We start from the raw sequence: 17514 nt of genomic DNA on the forward strand, positions 1-17514 counted from the left end.
ACAGGAGAAAGACACAGATACAAAAGACGAAGGCGAAGACAAAAAAGTCGGCGTGTCGCATGTCCTTGCTTTTAATTTTGTGTCGCTTCGTTTCGTTTGTTGCTTTTGGGCAAAAGAGTTTTATTATATATATATATATGTATACGATGTATATACGAACCACAGAGTTCAGAGTTTTAGTTGTCAACTGAATTTTTAGGTGGGTTACATACATACATACATACAAAACATCCATGTCAGTTACACCGTGTCAAAGTTTTCAACGCCTGCTGCCTGTTGCCATTACCAACCCTCCTCCTGTACTTGGAGCACCCAACAAGGATTTCAATCTAAACACCGTTTCCCGCTTTCTCGTAACACTAAACACAAAGCTTTCACTGAAAGAGCCACAGTTGGTGGGGGGTGGTGGTGTTCAGGGGGCAGGCTCAGGCTCAAGGTTCAAAGTACGGAATTTATGTTTTCTTCCTTGCCGCAAAACACACACACACACACACACAAAGATGTAAATGTATGTGAAGGATAGGATACAACATACCAAAAAAAGAAAAAGTGAAAAAAAAGACAACCGCAAAATTCCTGTTTTGTTATTTGTTTCGTGTGTGTGTTCTGCGGTAACTTTTATCGTGCAACTTTCGTCTATATAAGAGTTAGGTACACACACATACATACATATACCCACAATACATATGTATGTATGTGTGTATATAGCTAGTCCAACTATCAAATAATACTTACCATACATTTTACCCTCATCGGATAATATGATTTTTCTGCGTCCACATGGTGGATATATTGATAGGGCCTCTTGAAAGCTTTGTTCGATGTCTGGACTCCAGACACCCTCGGCATCGGCAGATGATAAATCTTTTTCATCCTATTAGAGAGTTTGAGAGAAGGAGAGAAAAGACAAAACGATTACAATTAGTTTCAATTCGTTACACTTCACCAGACTAAATCTAATCGAAACATTATTCGAACCAAAAATTGACATCAATTGATGAAATCAAAAGTTTTCGACTAACCATTGCATATTTTAGGGGGGCGAATAGATGGTTGGATAATGTTTCATTTACAAAGCTCTTGGATTTCGTTTACGATCCAATTGAATACTTACATCGCTCATATCGCCGACATCCAAATTTTTACTATCCACCATGCTGCCATTTGTGTCTGCCGATCCCAGAGGACCCGGAGGACCGGCATTCACTGGTGTCCACGGAGATGGTATGGTGCCGGGTCCAACTGTAAAAGAAATAATAGAAACGAAACGAATATTAGAATTGACAATTTGAAAGGTTTGGTCTTGAGGCTGCTCCCCCTCCCCATCACAAATCTCACTTTCCCACCCAGAACGACAATAACAAATAACATTAAATTGAAGCAACAGCAAAAATAAAGACAAACACCGGGTCGGGCCGGTTGAATGAGACAGAGGCAAGGGTGTTGATATGTATTATGAATTTGCGTGTGGCTGCCGCCTGCTAACTGCTATCTGACTGCCAGTTTCAGATGAAAAGCGCTTCAGCACGCACTTAAGTACGTTTTTCATTTCATATATTTAACAATGTGTCGACATATGTACATATACATGGAAGGGAATGGAACGCGAAAGCCGGCTTTTCCGGCATGAGGATTGAGGAGGACTGCTTGATTATGGCTTTACTCCCTTTACCCAAGAGGTATGTACAGGTGGCACCTACATATTTGTAGATTGATAATCATCAGCCAAATTATGTTTGGGTCTGCAAGTGTGCGCGCGTGTGTGTGTGTGTGTGTGTGTGGTAAGTTCAAGTGTAATTCAAGCTAAGCGATTAATTCATCATCCATCATTCCAAACAATCCAATATTACATTCACATCAAAAACTTAGCCATTAAATAGAAAGAAAGCTTTGATTTAAGTAGTTACTTCTGAGCCAGACATGGAGATAGAGAGAAAGAGAGAACTAATGACTAAGAAATTCGACTTTAAAATTATTATTGAACCTTGAAACCATTTTCAGATTGTTACCAACTGATCATAATTACTTCAAAAGTTGGATTAAGGAAAAAAGATAGAGACAGGTCTTAACTATGATTATAGTAAAAATTAAATTCTAATTGTAAATTGTCTTTTAGAAAAACGACATCAAGTCGCATTCTTTAACCCTTTTAGGACCGAATCAGGTTCACAAAATGTCCAAAGGTACAACAAATTCTCAAATTCTTTGAAAGGCTTCATTTATTTGATATCATTTCGATTAAATTTTGAAGTAAGTATATTAAAAATTTACAAATTTCATTAAAATTCTAGTGGATTTCTCTCTTCTCTCTGAATGCCATTGGAAAGGCAATCAAATTGCAAATATTTAATATGGGAAAGTTCAGAAAGTTTAGAAAGAGAATGTAACCTTTGATTATGAGTAAAGATATGAGATTTGAACACTTCTTTTAGGTTTGATTGCAAATCAACTTTTATCGGTTATACGAAGTTATAATGTATAAGCACAGGCAAAATAAAGTTCTTTAAAAACATTTGTTTTGTATTTTATTTGATGGCTCTTTTCAAATGAATGCAACGTGCAATTGAGTCAAAAGACAATGCATTTATCTATGGGGGAGACAAGAAAGTATTTTTAATGATCGCTAACGGTAATTTCCAGCTACTCAAAGATATTCATTCTTTGGCTATATGTATGCAATCAACGTTCAACTATTAAAAGTGACTTAATAATGTTTGACAAAACAGAAACAGAAAACGAAATGTTATTCAATAGACCCTCTGAGCCTATCAGTTTACACACACCCACACACACACACACACGCACAACTAGAAAGGTCGAAGAACCATTAGAATGGTTCGCTTATCATTGACAGACAGACGGTCAGTCTGGGTCTATTAGACAGGTAAAACTAAACTCACCCGATAGTGTTTTGAATTCCTCAAGGGAATCCAAGTGTTTAGAGAACGGCGCCACCTTAGAGCCGTTGTCGAAATCGTTTTTTAAATAAATTTTGATAGAATTGAAGGGAAAACAAGAGTAAAAAAAAATCACGATCAAACACAAACACACAAAAAAAAAAACTAATTAAGGCTGTTGCAACACTTAATCGTCGTGATCTGAAGCCTTTTCAACACTGATTTTCAGGAAGGATATTCTTCTTTTTCAACACTGGCGACTCTTCTATTACTATTAGCATTTAAAGCTTCGTTAACTATTCGTTCTCAACTCTTTTCTGAGTTTACAACTCGTTGCATTTGCAATTATCCTTTTTTGCTCTTGCTTTTTTTTTTTGTTTTTGTTTTCACAATATCATCATCATCATCGTCATGATTATCCTCATGGTCGTCGTCGTTGTCATCATTATCATTGTCGTGTTTGTCATCAAAACCGATTAACCGAGTTTTTGTGCCAAGCCGAAAGCAACCGAAAGAAACAAAACCAAAAAAGGAAGCACAACAATAAAAACCAAGTGGAAAACGCTAACGCGCGCGTCTGTTTGATAGGAACGCGCAGTTGAAACTGAAAATGCCTTTTATTTTCCACTAATTTTTTTTTTTTCATTTTTTTTTTTTTGTTGTTGTTGTTGTCTTCTTGTCGTTGTCGTATTTGGTTTTTGTTTTTGGGTTTTCAGGGGATGATGGCTGGCTGGCTGGCTGGATGGCTGTTTCTCTTGGTTGTTCTCAACACAGGATGCAGTGCACACACAATTAAGGGAAGGCCGAAATGTCGACGTCAACGTCGACGCCAACTGTGACTGAGACTGAGACGGAGACTGAAACCGAAACTGAGAGACTGTGTGCGTCATTTATAGTACACGAAAAGAAGGGAAATTCCAAGAACAGCAGCAGCAGCAGCAGCAAAAGCAATGCCGGTGGAGGCGGCACAGGCAGAGGCAAAAGAATGTAATTTTAAGAAATATGTATGTATATTCAGTGGAAAGCGGATAGAACCTCAACTTTTTCCCCCCCCAACCAGTACCCTCGGTTCCATCCCACCCCCTTACCTATTTGCCCATGCAAATCAAGCTCAATCTTTAAGTTAATGTAAAATTTAATTTGCATTCAAAAGGCGTAAATCTCCCTATCACTCTCTCTTTCTCTCTCTCTCTCAATCTCTTTTTATCTATGTCTCTTGAAAAGTTCAATTCAAAGTCCAAATTGATTGCAACTTTAATGGCAACATGATCATTGTAACTGGATAGATTCGTTTCGGGACAAATGTCGTAAATCTTCTACCAAAGACAAAAAAAAAAAGTTTTCGAATCCAATCAAACTCATGAGTTAATGATATAAATTTCACTTCAAGTTTTAACTAATCAAGGAAAAGAACTAAAATCAAGTTTTTATTACCGAAACTTGAGACACTTGGGGAAATAAAATCGGTTCTTTGAGGAATACCCAGTGACAAAGTATTTTTGTTTTAGGTCTCTCTAAACAGATTCCTCTATTCCTTTCGAAATTTTTGCAAAAACTGAAATTCCTTTCAATCAATCAAACTGATCATATCAATGATAACAGAGTTCACAGTTTGACCAAGTTTAGTTTTAGCCTTCTAAAGATTTTTCTCACCTGTTGTTGGTCAAATGGAAACTTTGGTATTTTGATGCTAATGCCAACACTACTGTACACATGAATTGCAGAATATTTGGCCGACGCCGCCCCCCGAGTTCAGAAAGTGAGTTGAGGGTTTAACTGGGTAACTATCTAATGCATATTGCAATCCATATTTGTACATAATATATACATATGTATGTACATACATATGTAGGGTAGAGAGCAGGGGTTGCTATTCAATATTTAGGGGTGACTCTGTGCCATTTTTCATAATCTTACAATCAACGCACTCAAACACACATACAGATACACATGTATGTACATATGTATGTATGTATGTGCGTCGAAAACGCTGCAACATTTCCGGTTCATTGTAATTTCCAATTAGAAAAACGCACAAAAATTCTAACGTCTCCTAGGCTTGAAGAATTTATTGTGTTTGGGAAAACACACAGCTTTAACACTAGATCGATTTACAGCTGCTTCTCTATGAAGGATGAATTAATAAGGGAATGCATTTGCCGTCTATGAATGGCTAGCTGGGCTAGCTGTGTGTGTGTGTGTGTCATATCCTTGTTCCCCAGCTATAAATGTATTTCCTACCCTTACAATTGGAATTTATGGTATGCGATGTATGTGTTTTTTTTTTTTCATTTTTCCCTTTTTATTCACGGTTCGACGGTGTGACTATGAACAGCTGTGCCGCTGCTTGCCAGGATCAGGATCAGTATACCCCTCTATGAGCAACGCCAAGGCGTGGGTTACACCAACAGTGAAACCTTATCGTACACTAACCCATAGAACAAACTTTTGTATGCATATATTAAATTGGCAAACATTCGAAAAGGAATCAAGACAATCTTAGAGAGGGAGGAACAAAAAGAGACCGTTCATCAAGTCAAGATCATTAAAATAAATGAGAGATTGGATTGGAGAAAGATCATTTATAAAGGAGCAAGCCTAATAGAAACGCGACTAATTTCCTTTATTACTTTGGTACTTTTGTCTGTTTTATGTGTTCTGTGTAATGAAAGCGAAATAAATTTCATTTATGGACCAACTTCATTAGAAAGCAATCAACTTGTTTACTTTTTGCCTTTCCATAAAGAGAATTAGCAAAAAAAAAAAAAACTATATATGAAAGGGGAAGAAGAAGGCTATGCCAATCATTGGGGAAAATGTAGGAAATATCCTCTCCCAAATGTCTGAAATAAAGAGCCACTGTTTTTTGTACCCTTTATTATGAATTTCAATCTCAAATAGAGCCTTACTCTTTCTCCTTTCTCTCTCTATCTGCTTCTTAGTTCAAACAATTCCTATGTATTATAGTCATTACTTGTCTCTGATTTCGATTAAAAACTTAACTTGAGAACTAGACAAACGTAGAGATAAATGAAATCTTTGAAATCTTTAGAATAACCAATTTGTATAGTTGTCAATTCGTCCTTTCGTGTCGCGTCCTCTTGAACGAATTACTACTGTGGAAATCTGCAAAGAGTATAGAAACAAGCAACGCTTGAGTTGCATCAAGCGTACCATAACGTACGGTAAGTGTCCTGCAATGTGCCAAGGTTTTTAACCAAAGCAAAAGTTTCACCCTAACCTACACTAAACGCACACAAATACACACACACAGAAGCACTCCCTCCCCATTGTGTCAGTATGGCACTACCCCCAGTTGATAGTCCGTAGTCTGTAAGCCCGTGGTTCGAGTTCGGACTCGAGTTTGGGTTTGGGTTTGGGTTTGGGCAGACGGCCTCTTGCATACACAATTGACATTCCATGGTGTGCGCGAGTTATCAAAATATGTATCGTAAATATTTCGTTGGGCATGGCATACTTTGCTGCCCAGGCACGTATATACACATACATATTCATATATCCCTGTGTGTGCGTGTGTGTGTGTAAGAAGCCTGACGAAAGGCGCGCCTATTGTATAGGCAAAGTTCCTCTCATTTTAATATTATATTTACGTATGTATGTGTGTATGTGTGTATGTACATAGTTCATACACTTGCAGAAACAATGTCAACTATTCCAAATTGATCATACATTTGGAAAATACTCCCATCATATCCTTTGCTTTTAAATTTAATTAAAAATCAAAGGATCCCGCCGCAATGTTTTAAACTCTTTGCCAACTGAAGAACTGAAAATGTTTGTTTAATTAAAACTTGTTTTTTTTTTTTTTCGTTTTGTTTTGTTTTCCATTACATATTATTGCTTAGAGTGCTTAGAGAGGCCAGGACATGCGATCCTTTGACGCAATGCGTGACTTTAAGGCAAATGCCTAGGTTTTTTTCCCTTTTTTTGGAGTGATGGAGAGAGAAAGAGACGGCAGGAGGGAGGGAGAAAGGGAGGTAAGTAGGTAGAGAAAGGGTGCAATACCGTTTCACTTAACTCTTTGATTTCGAGTCTCTTTTTCTGTGTATACATATACATATGTGATTCCACAGGGATGTCCTCTATGACTCAAAGCACTGTCCTTGGCCTTTGAAATTCATCCAATACCAGAAAGAGAGACAGCAAATGCTTTGTAAAGTGTTTCACATACCCTTTCATATTCCACAGAGCATATTAGCAATGAAGGATATACCAAAAATATCTCAAAGATAGTTCATCAATCATTTCCAAATATCTATATAGATTGTCTACAATTCGTATAGAGTATTCTGCAGTTGTCATCTTCAATAAGCCCAAGACATTGATTCATATTCATGTAAGGATACTTTTTTGCATATTTGCCACCCTATTGTAGACATGTGTGTGTGTTTGCGTCTGTCTGCGTAAGTATGTGTTGATAGTTCATCATCAATCAACTAGGCAAGCGAAAGCAGCCTCAATAAGTGCGTCCAAATGCAGAGAGAAGATTTATTCATTATACAATGCCATTAGCATTCAAATAAGTATATATGTATGTATGTACATATGTACATGCATATATTAGGATCAAGTTTGAAAATATCCTTCAGGAATCACCCAAAACTTTTCCAATTGCAATCTTGGATACTTCATAAATTCACAAAGGATCAATATCAATCAGAATATAACTTATTTCATCTAACTAAATTCTAAGATCGCATGATTCTTAAAAAACACAGTTGATTTAACTATTCTATGAGTAAATAACAACTAGACGAACAAGTTTAACTTTGTAGCAAAGTTTATGTTCTTTTTGCTAAATCTAGTTTCCATCCGATCAAGGATAAATGCTTCTTACCTGGCCTTAGTTTCTTTCAAATGGCAGCTTTTATACCAATTTCAATCAAATTTAATGAGCTAATCAAACTAAATCACATAAATCACGATTCATTATCAAAGAAATACTGCGACAGGTATTCTTTTTAATCGAGCTACCATTCCAGATTTCTTGGCTTATAGTCTTTAAAATGTCTTACTCAATAAAAAATGGATGACAATGGATCACAAAAAATCTATTCAAAATGGGATAACATATTCCAAAAGATTGTTGTTTAATGCTCAATAAGAATGTATCTATGTAGGTGTAGGTGTTGAGGTGGGGTTGCTCCTGGTAATCATCCTTGGAGGAGGATAATTTCCTCCATTCCCAATCCAAAAATTCTAGAATAGATTCTAGACTTCATAATTTAAAGGCCATAGTCTATTTGAAATGATTTGTGATGCTTTTTCCCTTGTTTCTATTTGAATATCAAACTAAGAACTAAAATTTTAAGATTATCAAATGAGAAAGAGCTTTGGTTTCTTCTCCTTAATCAATCGATCTGTCGTATAGTTAATTTTTATGATCAACTTACATATATGCAATTGCTAAATGAAAAGATAATGAAACTTCAGTTTAGCCCATCCCATTCCATTTTCTTGCCATCCCATCCCATATTTCAATTTGTGGATCATGTCATAATTCTCATTTACTTCTGACAGCAAAGTTTGTACCGGAAGTAATGCAAAAAGCGAAGAAGCAGCTCTACTTCACCTATCTACTGCCCCGCCCCCGCCCCCGCCCCAGCTCCTCGACAAAGTGCAAGCTGGTTTTGTTGTGGTTGTTGTTGTTGGTGAAAGGGTATCTATTTGTATTTGTATTTGCCCCACCACCACGCCCCCCTCTTATCTACTTGACTACGAACACATGTGTTGTTGTGTCTTAGTCCAAGAGACTTAGACTTTCCTTTTGCCTCGGGTAGCCACGATCTTCGATGGTTTTGGCGATCAGCAGTAACAACATTTGCGAATGTGCTTAATTGGTTTCGCTGCCAGATGGAAAAAGAAACACACACACACACACAACAACAACAACAGAAACGACAGCAATAGCAATAGCAAAAAAAAAGAGTCGCACATACGTTTATGTATAACAGTTCTCGGCGAGGCAGTAAACCGGTTAACAGATTTAGTCGGATGCTGAGCCCGCTGCCCTGTGGAGCACCAGCAGAGGCTTTGGGAGTCAGTCGAAGGAGCGGCGGCAATTGGAACTGGTTTCCGTTTATTTTTTTAGTTTAGTTTTTTTTCTCAGTTTTTTTGTTGCGTTTTTAATGGGCAGCTGGTGAAGCCAGCGAGCGGTGAGCTCCAAACAACAACTGCAAAAATATAAGTTAACTTCATTTGCCAAAATCTATGGATGGAGTGAGGGGTGAAGTGGTATTGAGTGTTTGGTTTGCTTTGCTTTGATTTTGGTGATGGGGGAGGGGGCTTGCACAGGGGGGGCAAGACGCTAAACTGACACTTTTGGTAAGTGCATAAAGATAGAGAGAGAGAGAGAGAGAGGATGGAGATGGCGGAAAAACTGTTTGACTGTTTGGCTGGTGGCTACTGTTTGTATGTGGACTACTTTTCGAATGTTAAAGAGATGTTCTGGGCGTTAACCAGTTGCGATTCCATTTTGACATGAGCAGAGATTCATTGCGGTGGCTAAAAAGAAAAGCAAATGCCAGCCGAGGGTCACTTGAAAAATTCAACCATTATTATTTGAGGCTGTCAATTAATCATCACATTCAATAAGCAACAGATTTTTATAGCTAAAACGATTTAGATTAGTCAGTCACAGTCACAAGTGTGAGTGTGTGTGTGTGTGTGTGTGTCTGTGTAAGGTGGCCACTCATTTTGTTGGAAATGTGGTACTGTAACGTCTTTTATCTAGCCATCGTGCGTCACGTGCCAAATATTATTTTCTTTTTATCTTGAAGATTGAGTTAAGTCTCTTGTTAGTTAATCCAAGTCAAATGGAAAGAAAGTTAGACTTTATCACAACATAGTGATTGGTTTTAACTTTGTTTAAACTTGGTTTAGTTTTTAGTATGTTTTCATTATCCACCTTTTTGTCTTCCGTTCAAATTCCCATTGATAATTTGCTATTAAAAGCATTATTGATTGAAAGCATTACTCTTAATTGATAATAATTTGCCCCCAAAAGTATGCAACATACTGTAAAAACATTGTTCGATTGCTTTGAAATCCTTATTCATAGTTTTCATTGGGAATCCTTTCACTATTCAGTACTATTCATTCAATAACTCATAATACAGAAGTGAGTACTCTTCAATAAACATTTGAAGTTCTCGAAAGGGCCTAACAAATTTCCTTAAATGTTTTCTCAATTAGTTTTCCACCTGTTTTAGGGTGAAATAGATTTCACCGTTTTGCAAATTCTTCATCGTTTGTTATCGTAACTAAACACATTTGTAATTAATATAAACAACAAGTATAATAAGTTGCAAACCAATTTCAAAGTTTCCAAGGGGGAGGGGAGTGAATGGGGCTGATGTTGTGGGTGTGGGGGTGTGAAGGTGGTGGTGGTTGGCGGTTGGATAGGTGGTGATGATAATAAATCTAGAATCCACAATCTACACACCAAAAAACTAGGTAGTGGCTAGATGGTGACTTTTAGTCAATTTACTACTATCAACAACAACAACAACAACAACAACGACAGTAACAACGTTTGACTTTTGCCTCGCCTTTCGCTTGGGTGTGTGAGTGACTCTGAGACTGTATGTGTGTGTGTTCTCAAATAGCATTTAAAATTAAATCAATGACTCATACAGGTGCCTAACTAAGTACATACATAGATAGATAGATACCACTACAAACACACACGCAATGACAACTACGTTGACGTTGACGTCGTCGTCAGCGGTCGTTGCTCGTCTCAGCGTAGATATACCCGGTCCCCGTGCCGAGTTTCTTTTATGTATGTATAAGTATTTGTAGGTACATATATCATAAGTAAGTATGTAGTTTTAGGGCGCACACAAAACACATTGATTTCACTTTGGACCAACGGGAAGCTCAACACACACTAGACAGAAGTCTGTCTGTGTCGCCTTCATCATCATCGTCATCATCATCATCGTCAGCGTCAGCGTCATCGTCATTTGCATTTTGTCTCCTTCCTTCTGTATTGCCCAAAATGTTTGCTTTTGAGCTATGCGTGAATAAGTATTTATTATTTGTTTATTTTTTTAGTATTTGTCTGCTTCTTTCTACCTTTAGATGGTGTCGGTGCCGACCAACAGACCGATCGACCCCGTCCAACAATGCTTCTGGTTGCACACACACACACACACACTAACACTTTTTAAATAATTGGCAACAATTTTTCCAACCAAATAATCACGAGGGAGACAGAGAGAGAGGCGTGAACGAGAGGAGTTACAAAGATAGAGAGAAAGAGGGAGAGAGAGAGGATATGCGAGAACAGGAAGTGCGAAGCAAGTCACGTACCACAGAATGGCAAACCCGGCTAAATGAGTGCACAAAAACAAAAATAAAAGTAGCGGGCGACGAGAAATCAAACACACATAACAACAACAGCAACAACAGCAACACCAACAATAACAACAAAAGAGAACAAAAATCACACAAAATCCATCTAACCCCACCAACCCCTCCCACAATTTATCCAACCATCAATTGGGAGGGCTAATCTTATCTTAATATGGTAATCCAAAAATTTCTACAAAACTTCATTCATGTTTTTCTTTCTTTTACATGAGGAGGAGGGGGACGACGGGGGGGTTCAACGACCCTCGACTCGAAAGATCTCTGCAATGGCCACAAAATTTCAACTCATTATGCTAAGTATATGTCTAATCTGAACGTTAAATCGAATTACTTTACAACAAATTGTTGTTGTTTTTTAAGATGCATATCTATTTAATCTCTATATTATGCTGGAAGCTGATCTCTCACTTTCTCAACAAGTGAAAAAGTATCTCAATAAACTTTTAAACTAACAATTTATGGAAATCATATGTTTTTAAGTAAGGAATGTATTTTGATCTGAGAGATGGAGAAAGGAATGAAGCGAGCAAGGACAATGAAGATTACACAGAATCTGACATAGATATATGTACATACATATGTATGTAGATATAGACATACATTCATATGTAAATATAGACATTTTTGGCCCAAAACTATGGCTTATAAATAAACTTGGTTCTTAAATTTAAGTTGACTTTCAGTTGGTTCTTTCTAATTCTTTCTAATTTATTATATGTATATTAATCAATTTAAAAACTATAATTATTACATTTTCTTATTCATTTTCAAATTTATTAGCTGACAAAAGGCTTCTTTTTGCTTTTAATCCTTTATGAAAACATTTCTGAATGTAAGTTCAGAAGTTTATTAAACATTTCAATTCAATTGATTGTTAATCCATAGAAATGGAAATCGTTACATGTTTTAATCCTCTATATATAGAAATAGTTAGTTGGAAACTTTTTTAAAGCTTTTTATTTAAGAAATTAGAAATATTCTGTTTTCTGTTTTTGTTTTTTATTTTTTTGCTATGGCTCATTATCTAACTTTGATTTAGTGGGAAATAACAACACATACAGTTAAGAGTATATATACATAGATATAGATGTATGTATGTACATATGTGTGTATGTACATATGTATGTACATATGTATGTATATACATTTCAAAGATTTGCTCAAAAGTCAATTCTTGGTCAGCAGCATCTCATTTCTGAGATATACGAGTCATACGATAGATTTCTAGGAATTGGTTAGTCCAAAATTTGCTTTTTTCTTGATTACGGAAGCATATTTCCTTAATACATACATACATATGTACATATACATAGATGTACATACATATGTATGTTTATTTCTGATTAAAGACATTTTCTGTGTTGTCGATAGTGAAATATTCATACATACATATGTATGTATAAAAAAAAATAACAATATATACAAATACATCTATTTATTTCTGTGTGTATATTAAGTTGTTGTTTCATCAAGAATGGTTGAACTAATTAAAAATTAGCTGCTATAAGCAATAGATGGATGGAATAATTTATTTCGTTTCATTTGGTATTTAATATTTCATCATTTGTGCTAATAGAAAGGGGAAATCCAAAAGGAAGTGAATATTCTTAGGGACAGGCACAAAACTGGTTTATGGCACTTGAGATTGAAGATTGACCGAGAAGACGGTGGGGGTAGGGGTAGGTGGGGTAAAAAAAGGTGAAGGAGGAGATGACTGCTGGCTACCGTTAAGTCAATACTTACTGACTAACTAACTAGTTGTTGTGACTTAGAGTGAGAAGGAAAAAGGAAATGCGAATGCAAACAGACACACCTACATAATGTTTAGCTGTGTGTGTGCATGTGTGTGTGTGTGTGTGTGTGTAGAACAGATCCCCAATATTGCGTAATACAACATTCAAGCCAAAAGACAAAAGCAAATTCGAAACTAGGCCCAAAGCCAGTTAATCGAAAACATATCCACAAAGATATATGTATATCTATATATATTTATATGTATGTATGTATGTGTGTGTGTGTGTGTGTGTGTTTATGTATGTGCATATATGTATATAAATAAAAAGATTGGCCCCAAAAACCAGCAGCAGCAGCAGCAGAAGAAACACAAAAATACAAGAAAAGAAGAAAAGAAACAGAAAACAAGAAGAAAAAAAACTGGTAGGACAACTTTTTGTTTCGCCTGCTAGAAATCCACACACGTCCAAGTCAAAGAAGTCGAATGTGTTGAAGCGCTATTGCTGACTTGGCCAACAGAAAGAGAGAGAGAGGGAGAGAGAGAGAGAGACCTGATCCGACTCCAAACCATGGGACTGTTTGTCTGTGGACCGACTGCTAACTCTGTGGGCCCCCCCTCCTCATTCTCATCGTCATCCTCATCCCATGGATCGGTCTCTAATTTGCATAACAGCGCGATAACAGAGCAAAATCGACAACGACAACAACAGCCAACGATATTTGGGAGAGATTGAAAAACGATTTTGGGCGCCAAAGTAAAAGACACACATACATACATATGTATGGGGAAAAGAAAAAGATATTGCGCAAGACACTGTGACAATGATGATGATGATGATGATGATGATGATGATGATGATGATGATGATGATGATGATGCGACAGGGTTCTGTGAACCCCACCTTCTGCTGCTTCTTCTGGAAAAACACCTACTGACACAAACACATGTAAATCTAGCCTGTCTCTCTCTCTCTATGTGTGTGTGTGTGTGCGTCTCGCTTGAATAGACACACACATACAAAGAGACACTTAGCTGAAACCTGTATAAGAAGTCCAACATAAACATATCGCGCATTCGCGTCTTTGTCACCATCCATCGACAATAACAACAACAATATCGAGACTTTGTTGTTTGCTGTTGACTTTTATTGTCGTAGAACGCGCGTGTACCATCAACTAACAGAGAGTGAACGAGAGAGAGCGGGAGTGGGAGGAGAGAGAGCATAAATGAAAGAGAGAAGCTACGAGAAAGAGTTTGCAGAAGAACCACAAATCAAACTATGATCAAAAGGATAAAGAGTGCGACAAGAAGGAGAAAGAGGACAACCAAGAGACAAGACAACAAAAAAAGCATTGAAAAACAACTCTGTTTCAGTTGTTGTTGTTGTTGTTAAACCATTAAGACCTTTTATTTGAACTCTCGACAGATATTGATCTAAATGCGTTTTTTGTTTGGCTTAAGGGGGAAATCCCCTAGATTTAAGCCTTTCATAAAAAACCAATTCATTGTAGAACAAACCAAAACAAAACCTCAAACACATATTAAAGAAAAACTATTAATTGTTCTTTAATTACCAAAGATTAACATAATCGATTAGAGAGTAACGAAAGAAGAAGGGTAAAACAATATAAGAAAACAATATTTCAAAAAACAACATTTACACTTTTTAATAGCACTAACATTTTATGTTTGTATGTACTATATAAATTTAATTGAATGACTTGTCAAAGAAGGGAGAGAGAGAGAGAGAAAGAGCGAGAATGAAAAGTCTCAACTCTAGATAGTTATTAATTTTTTAGTTTGTCATGTGCTTGGGACATGGACTTAGTACCCTACAACAACAAAAAAGAAGAGAAATAAAAGAGAATCATCTAATTAGATGATGAGGTTGACACTTGGAAACGAAAGCCTTCGAAGTTAAGTTTAAAAAACTAGCCTAAGGATAAATAGCTTAAGAAAAAGAAATCGAAAATGTTCTGAAAGGCCGAAAAAATTATCTAATTCGTTTGTTTAATATTAGTATTTGCTTTTTCTCAAAGTCAACTCATTCATTTTGATCACTTGCTCATTTGGATCACTTGCTCAGCTTAAGCATTCTGAGATTTGTTTTCATTATGATCAAAGAGCAGAAAATGCAAAGAAGGAGGAGGAAGACATGTCATGACCTTAGGAAAACTCTATTGTTGCCAAAGATTAGAGGTCAAGGATTGCCCTTTCGTTAAGCAACGTCAATTTCCATCTCTCTTACACTCTCTCTCTCTCTCCCTGTGTGTGTGTGTGTAGCTACGACTCTTAAAGATAGCAATGATTCATCATTAATGATTATAAATGCAAAAAGAATGAAAAAAAAAAACCCCTAGGTGGTCGCGAGCCATCTTCAAGACACAAAAAAACGAAGGGGGCCAACAACACGACGATGATGATTGGTGGAAAACATAACAACAAGAGAAAACAACAAAAACAAAAAGGAGGCAAGATCTTTTGCAGAAGATGTTGATAATGATGAGGAAGAAGAAGAAACGCACCTGCCGTCGCCTCTGGTTTGCCAACAACGTCCAATTCGCTGCTGCTGAGATTGTTCTGCAATTGCAGCAGGCCAGTGCTGCAAGTGCTTGAGCTGGTAATGTTTTTCATGCAGCCCGTTTATGATCAGGTGGTGGTGGTTCAGCCGGTGCTCCTCCTGCTGCTCCTTAGATAAAGGATGTTTGTCGATGCGGATGCGGATGATGATGATGATGATTATTTTAGTGTGTGTTGCTCTTGCTGATGATGTCACTGTTGAGTGTCGCGGGCGACACTTTTTCTTTTCTTTGCGATTGCGATTCTGATGATTGTGTATTTATTATCATGAACAACAACAACAACAAGAACAACTCTCTGTTGTGTGTGTGATAACACACGCCTCGGCGGAACGCGTTTTTAAACACTTTTGCTTTTGCTTTCTTTCTTTTTCCTTTTTTATTCTTCTCTTATTTTGTGTATTTTTAACTTGATTTTCCTTTGCTTTTCTTTTGAAATTGAAATGATATGATTATTATTATTGATTTTGCACTTCACTGACACTTTGATTTCCCCCCTTTTAGGCAGTGCGTGTGTGTGTGTGTGTGTGTGTGTGTGATGGTTGGGGGTAATGGTAAATCGGTGGGGGTTAACAGAAAAAAAAATAAAAATAAAAAAGCTGCAATGAAGTTTTGCGGATTGAGATTGTTGAAGATCGTCGTCGTTTCCCCTTCTTCTTCGTTCTCTCAGATTTCCGTCAACGTCTGCGCGTTGTATGTATGTATCTATGTATATCTGTGTGTGTGCGTGTGTGTGAGCAGCTTTCTATGTGCGTGTCGTGGTGGCGACTGTATGTGTGTGTGTGTGTGTGTGGTTCTGGCTTTTCAGTAGAAAAAAGGCGCAGCAAGTCAGCAGAGAGCGCCAAGCGATTTGCTAATTCTTCTAGACTTTCTGCTTAAATTCTGGCGTTCTTTTTTTTTTGTTTCTTCACTTTTTCTGTTGTTGAATGAAATATGTATGTATGTACTTATATTTTGTTTTTCTGTTTTTTTTTTGTGTAAAATTGCATTGCTCGATAGTTTTTTTTTTTTTTCGTTCTTTCTTTCCCTTCGCGGAGGTATTCCTAAAAATTTTTTAGCTTACTTTGGATAAATTGTTCTTCATGTTTCTTGCAAGTAAACAAACTCTACATACACACACACAGATACAGCACACACACACACACACACACTTATGCGTTTATATGCAGAAAGCGCCAGCGTAGAAACAGAGTGGGCGGAGGGGGGGAGGGATAAATGTAAATGTATTGGTTGTACATACAATATCTATGTATGTATGTATGTATTTAGCAACTTAAGCAGAACACAACAATAATAACAACAACCAAAAAAAAAAAGTAAATTAAAATAAAAGCACACTAACACGCGCAAACACACACACAGCGATAGAGCGAGAGCGAGAGAGAGAGAGAGAGATGAAGAAACACAGGGCGCACACACTTTATTGCAAAGCGGCGGTGGCAATGGTAACGAGGGGCGGTGGCGATGGTGGTGACGGGGCGGGGCGGGTCGGTGAAACGAACGCTTATGACGACAACGAAAAAATCGCGGAAACACTGCGAAACACGCAACGCGCAGAAGCGAGAGAAACTCATCGACTGAATCTGAATCAATACAAAAACGAACGAACGAGCCAGTAGCTAGTAGCTGGGTTGGCCAGGTCTGGTCTGGTCTCTGTTGCCTGTTTGACTGGTCTAACACACACTCACTAACACTCACACACACACAGAGAGACTGCATGCATACACACATACATGTGCAGAAGCGATCAAGCCCCAAACACAGCAGCACGCTCGCTCTCTCGCGCTCTCTCCATTCTTCTTTCGCTCAGTATTATTATACCCTTACAAAATAAGTGTAGATATATTGTTGATCAGTTTCGTGTCGGTCCATCTCGATTAACGGAAACTCCTTATATATTGCAGGC

General features: G+C 37.3%; 1 protein-coding gene across 9 annotated transcripts in view; it reads right to left on the reverse strand.

The window, feature by feature from the left end:
- The window catches only part of sd (TEA domain transcription factor 1 homolog scalloped), a 53423-nt gene that overhangs the window by 11294 nt on the left and 24615 nt on the right, over positions 1-17514 (reverse strand). For 4 of the 9 annotated variants that reach the window (XM_068303767.1, XM_068303766.1, XM_068303763.1 and 1 more), the window contains exons 1-4: positions 17028-17196; positions 15555-16037; positions 1115-1242; positions 736-874 (exon numbers count right to left, since the gene is read on the reverse strand). In XM_068303767.1, coding sequence (XP_068159868.1) covers positions 736-874; positions 1115-1242; positions 15555-15663 — 376 coding nt within the window. In that variant the 5' untranslated portion in view covers positions 15664-16037; positions 17028-17196. Of the gene's footprint in view, positions 1-735; positions 875-1114; positions 1243-2900; positions 3047-15554; positions 16741-16950; positions 17197-17514 lie in introns of those variants that run through there. The other 5 variants (XM_068303760.1, XM_068303762.1, XM_068303761.1 and 2 more) reach the window with 5 other exon arrangements.

The sequence above is a fragment of the Drosophila tropicalis genome, unplaced genomic scaffold (genome assembly GCF_018151085.1).
Source record: "Drosophila tropicalis isolate 14030-0801.00 unplaced genomic scaffold, ASM1815108v1 contig_158, whole genome shotgun sequence".
Classification (NCBI taxonomy): domain Eukaryota; kingdom Metazoa; phylum Arthropoda; class Insecta; order Diptera; family Drosophilidae; genus Drosophila; species Drosophila tropicalis.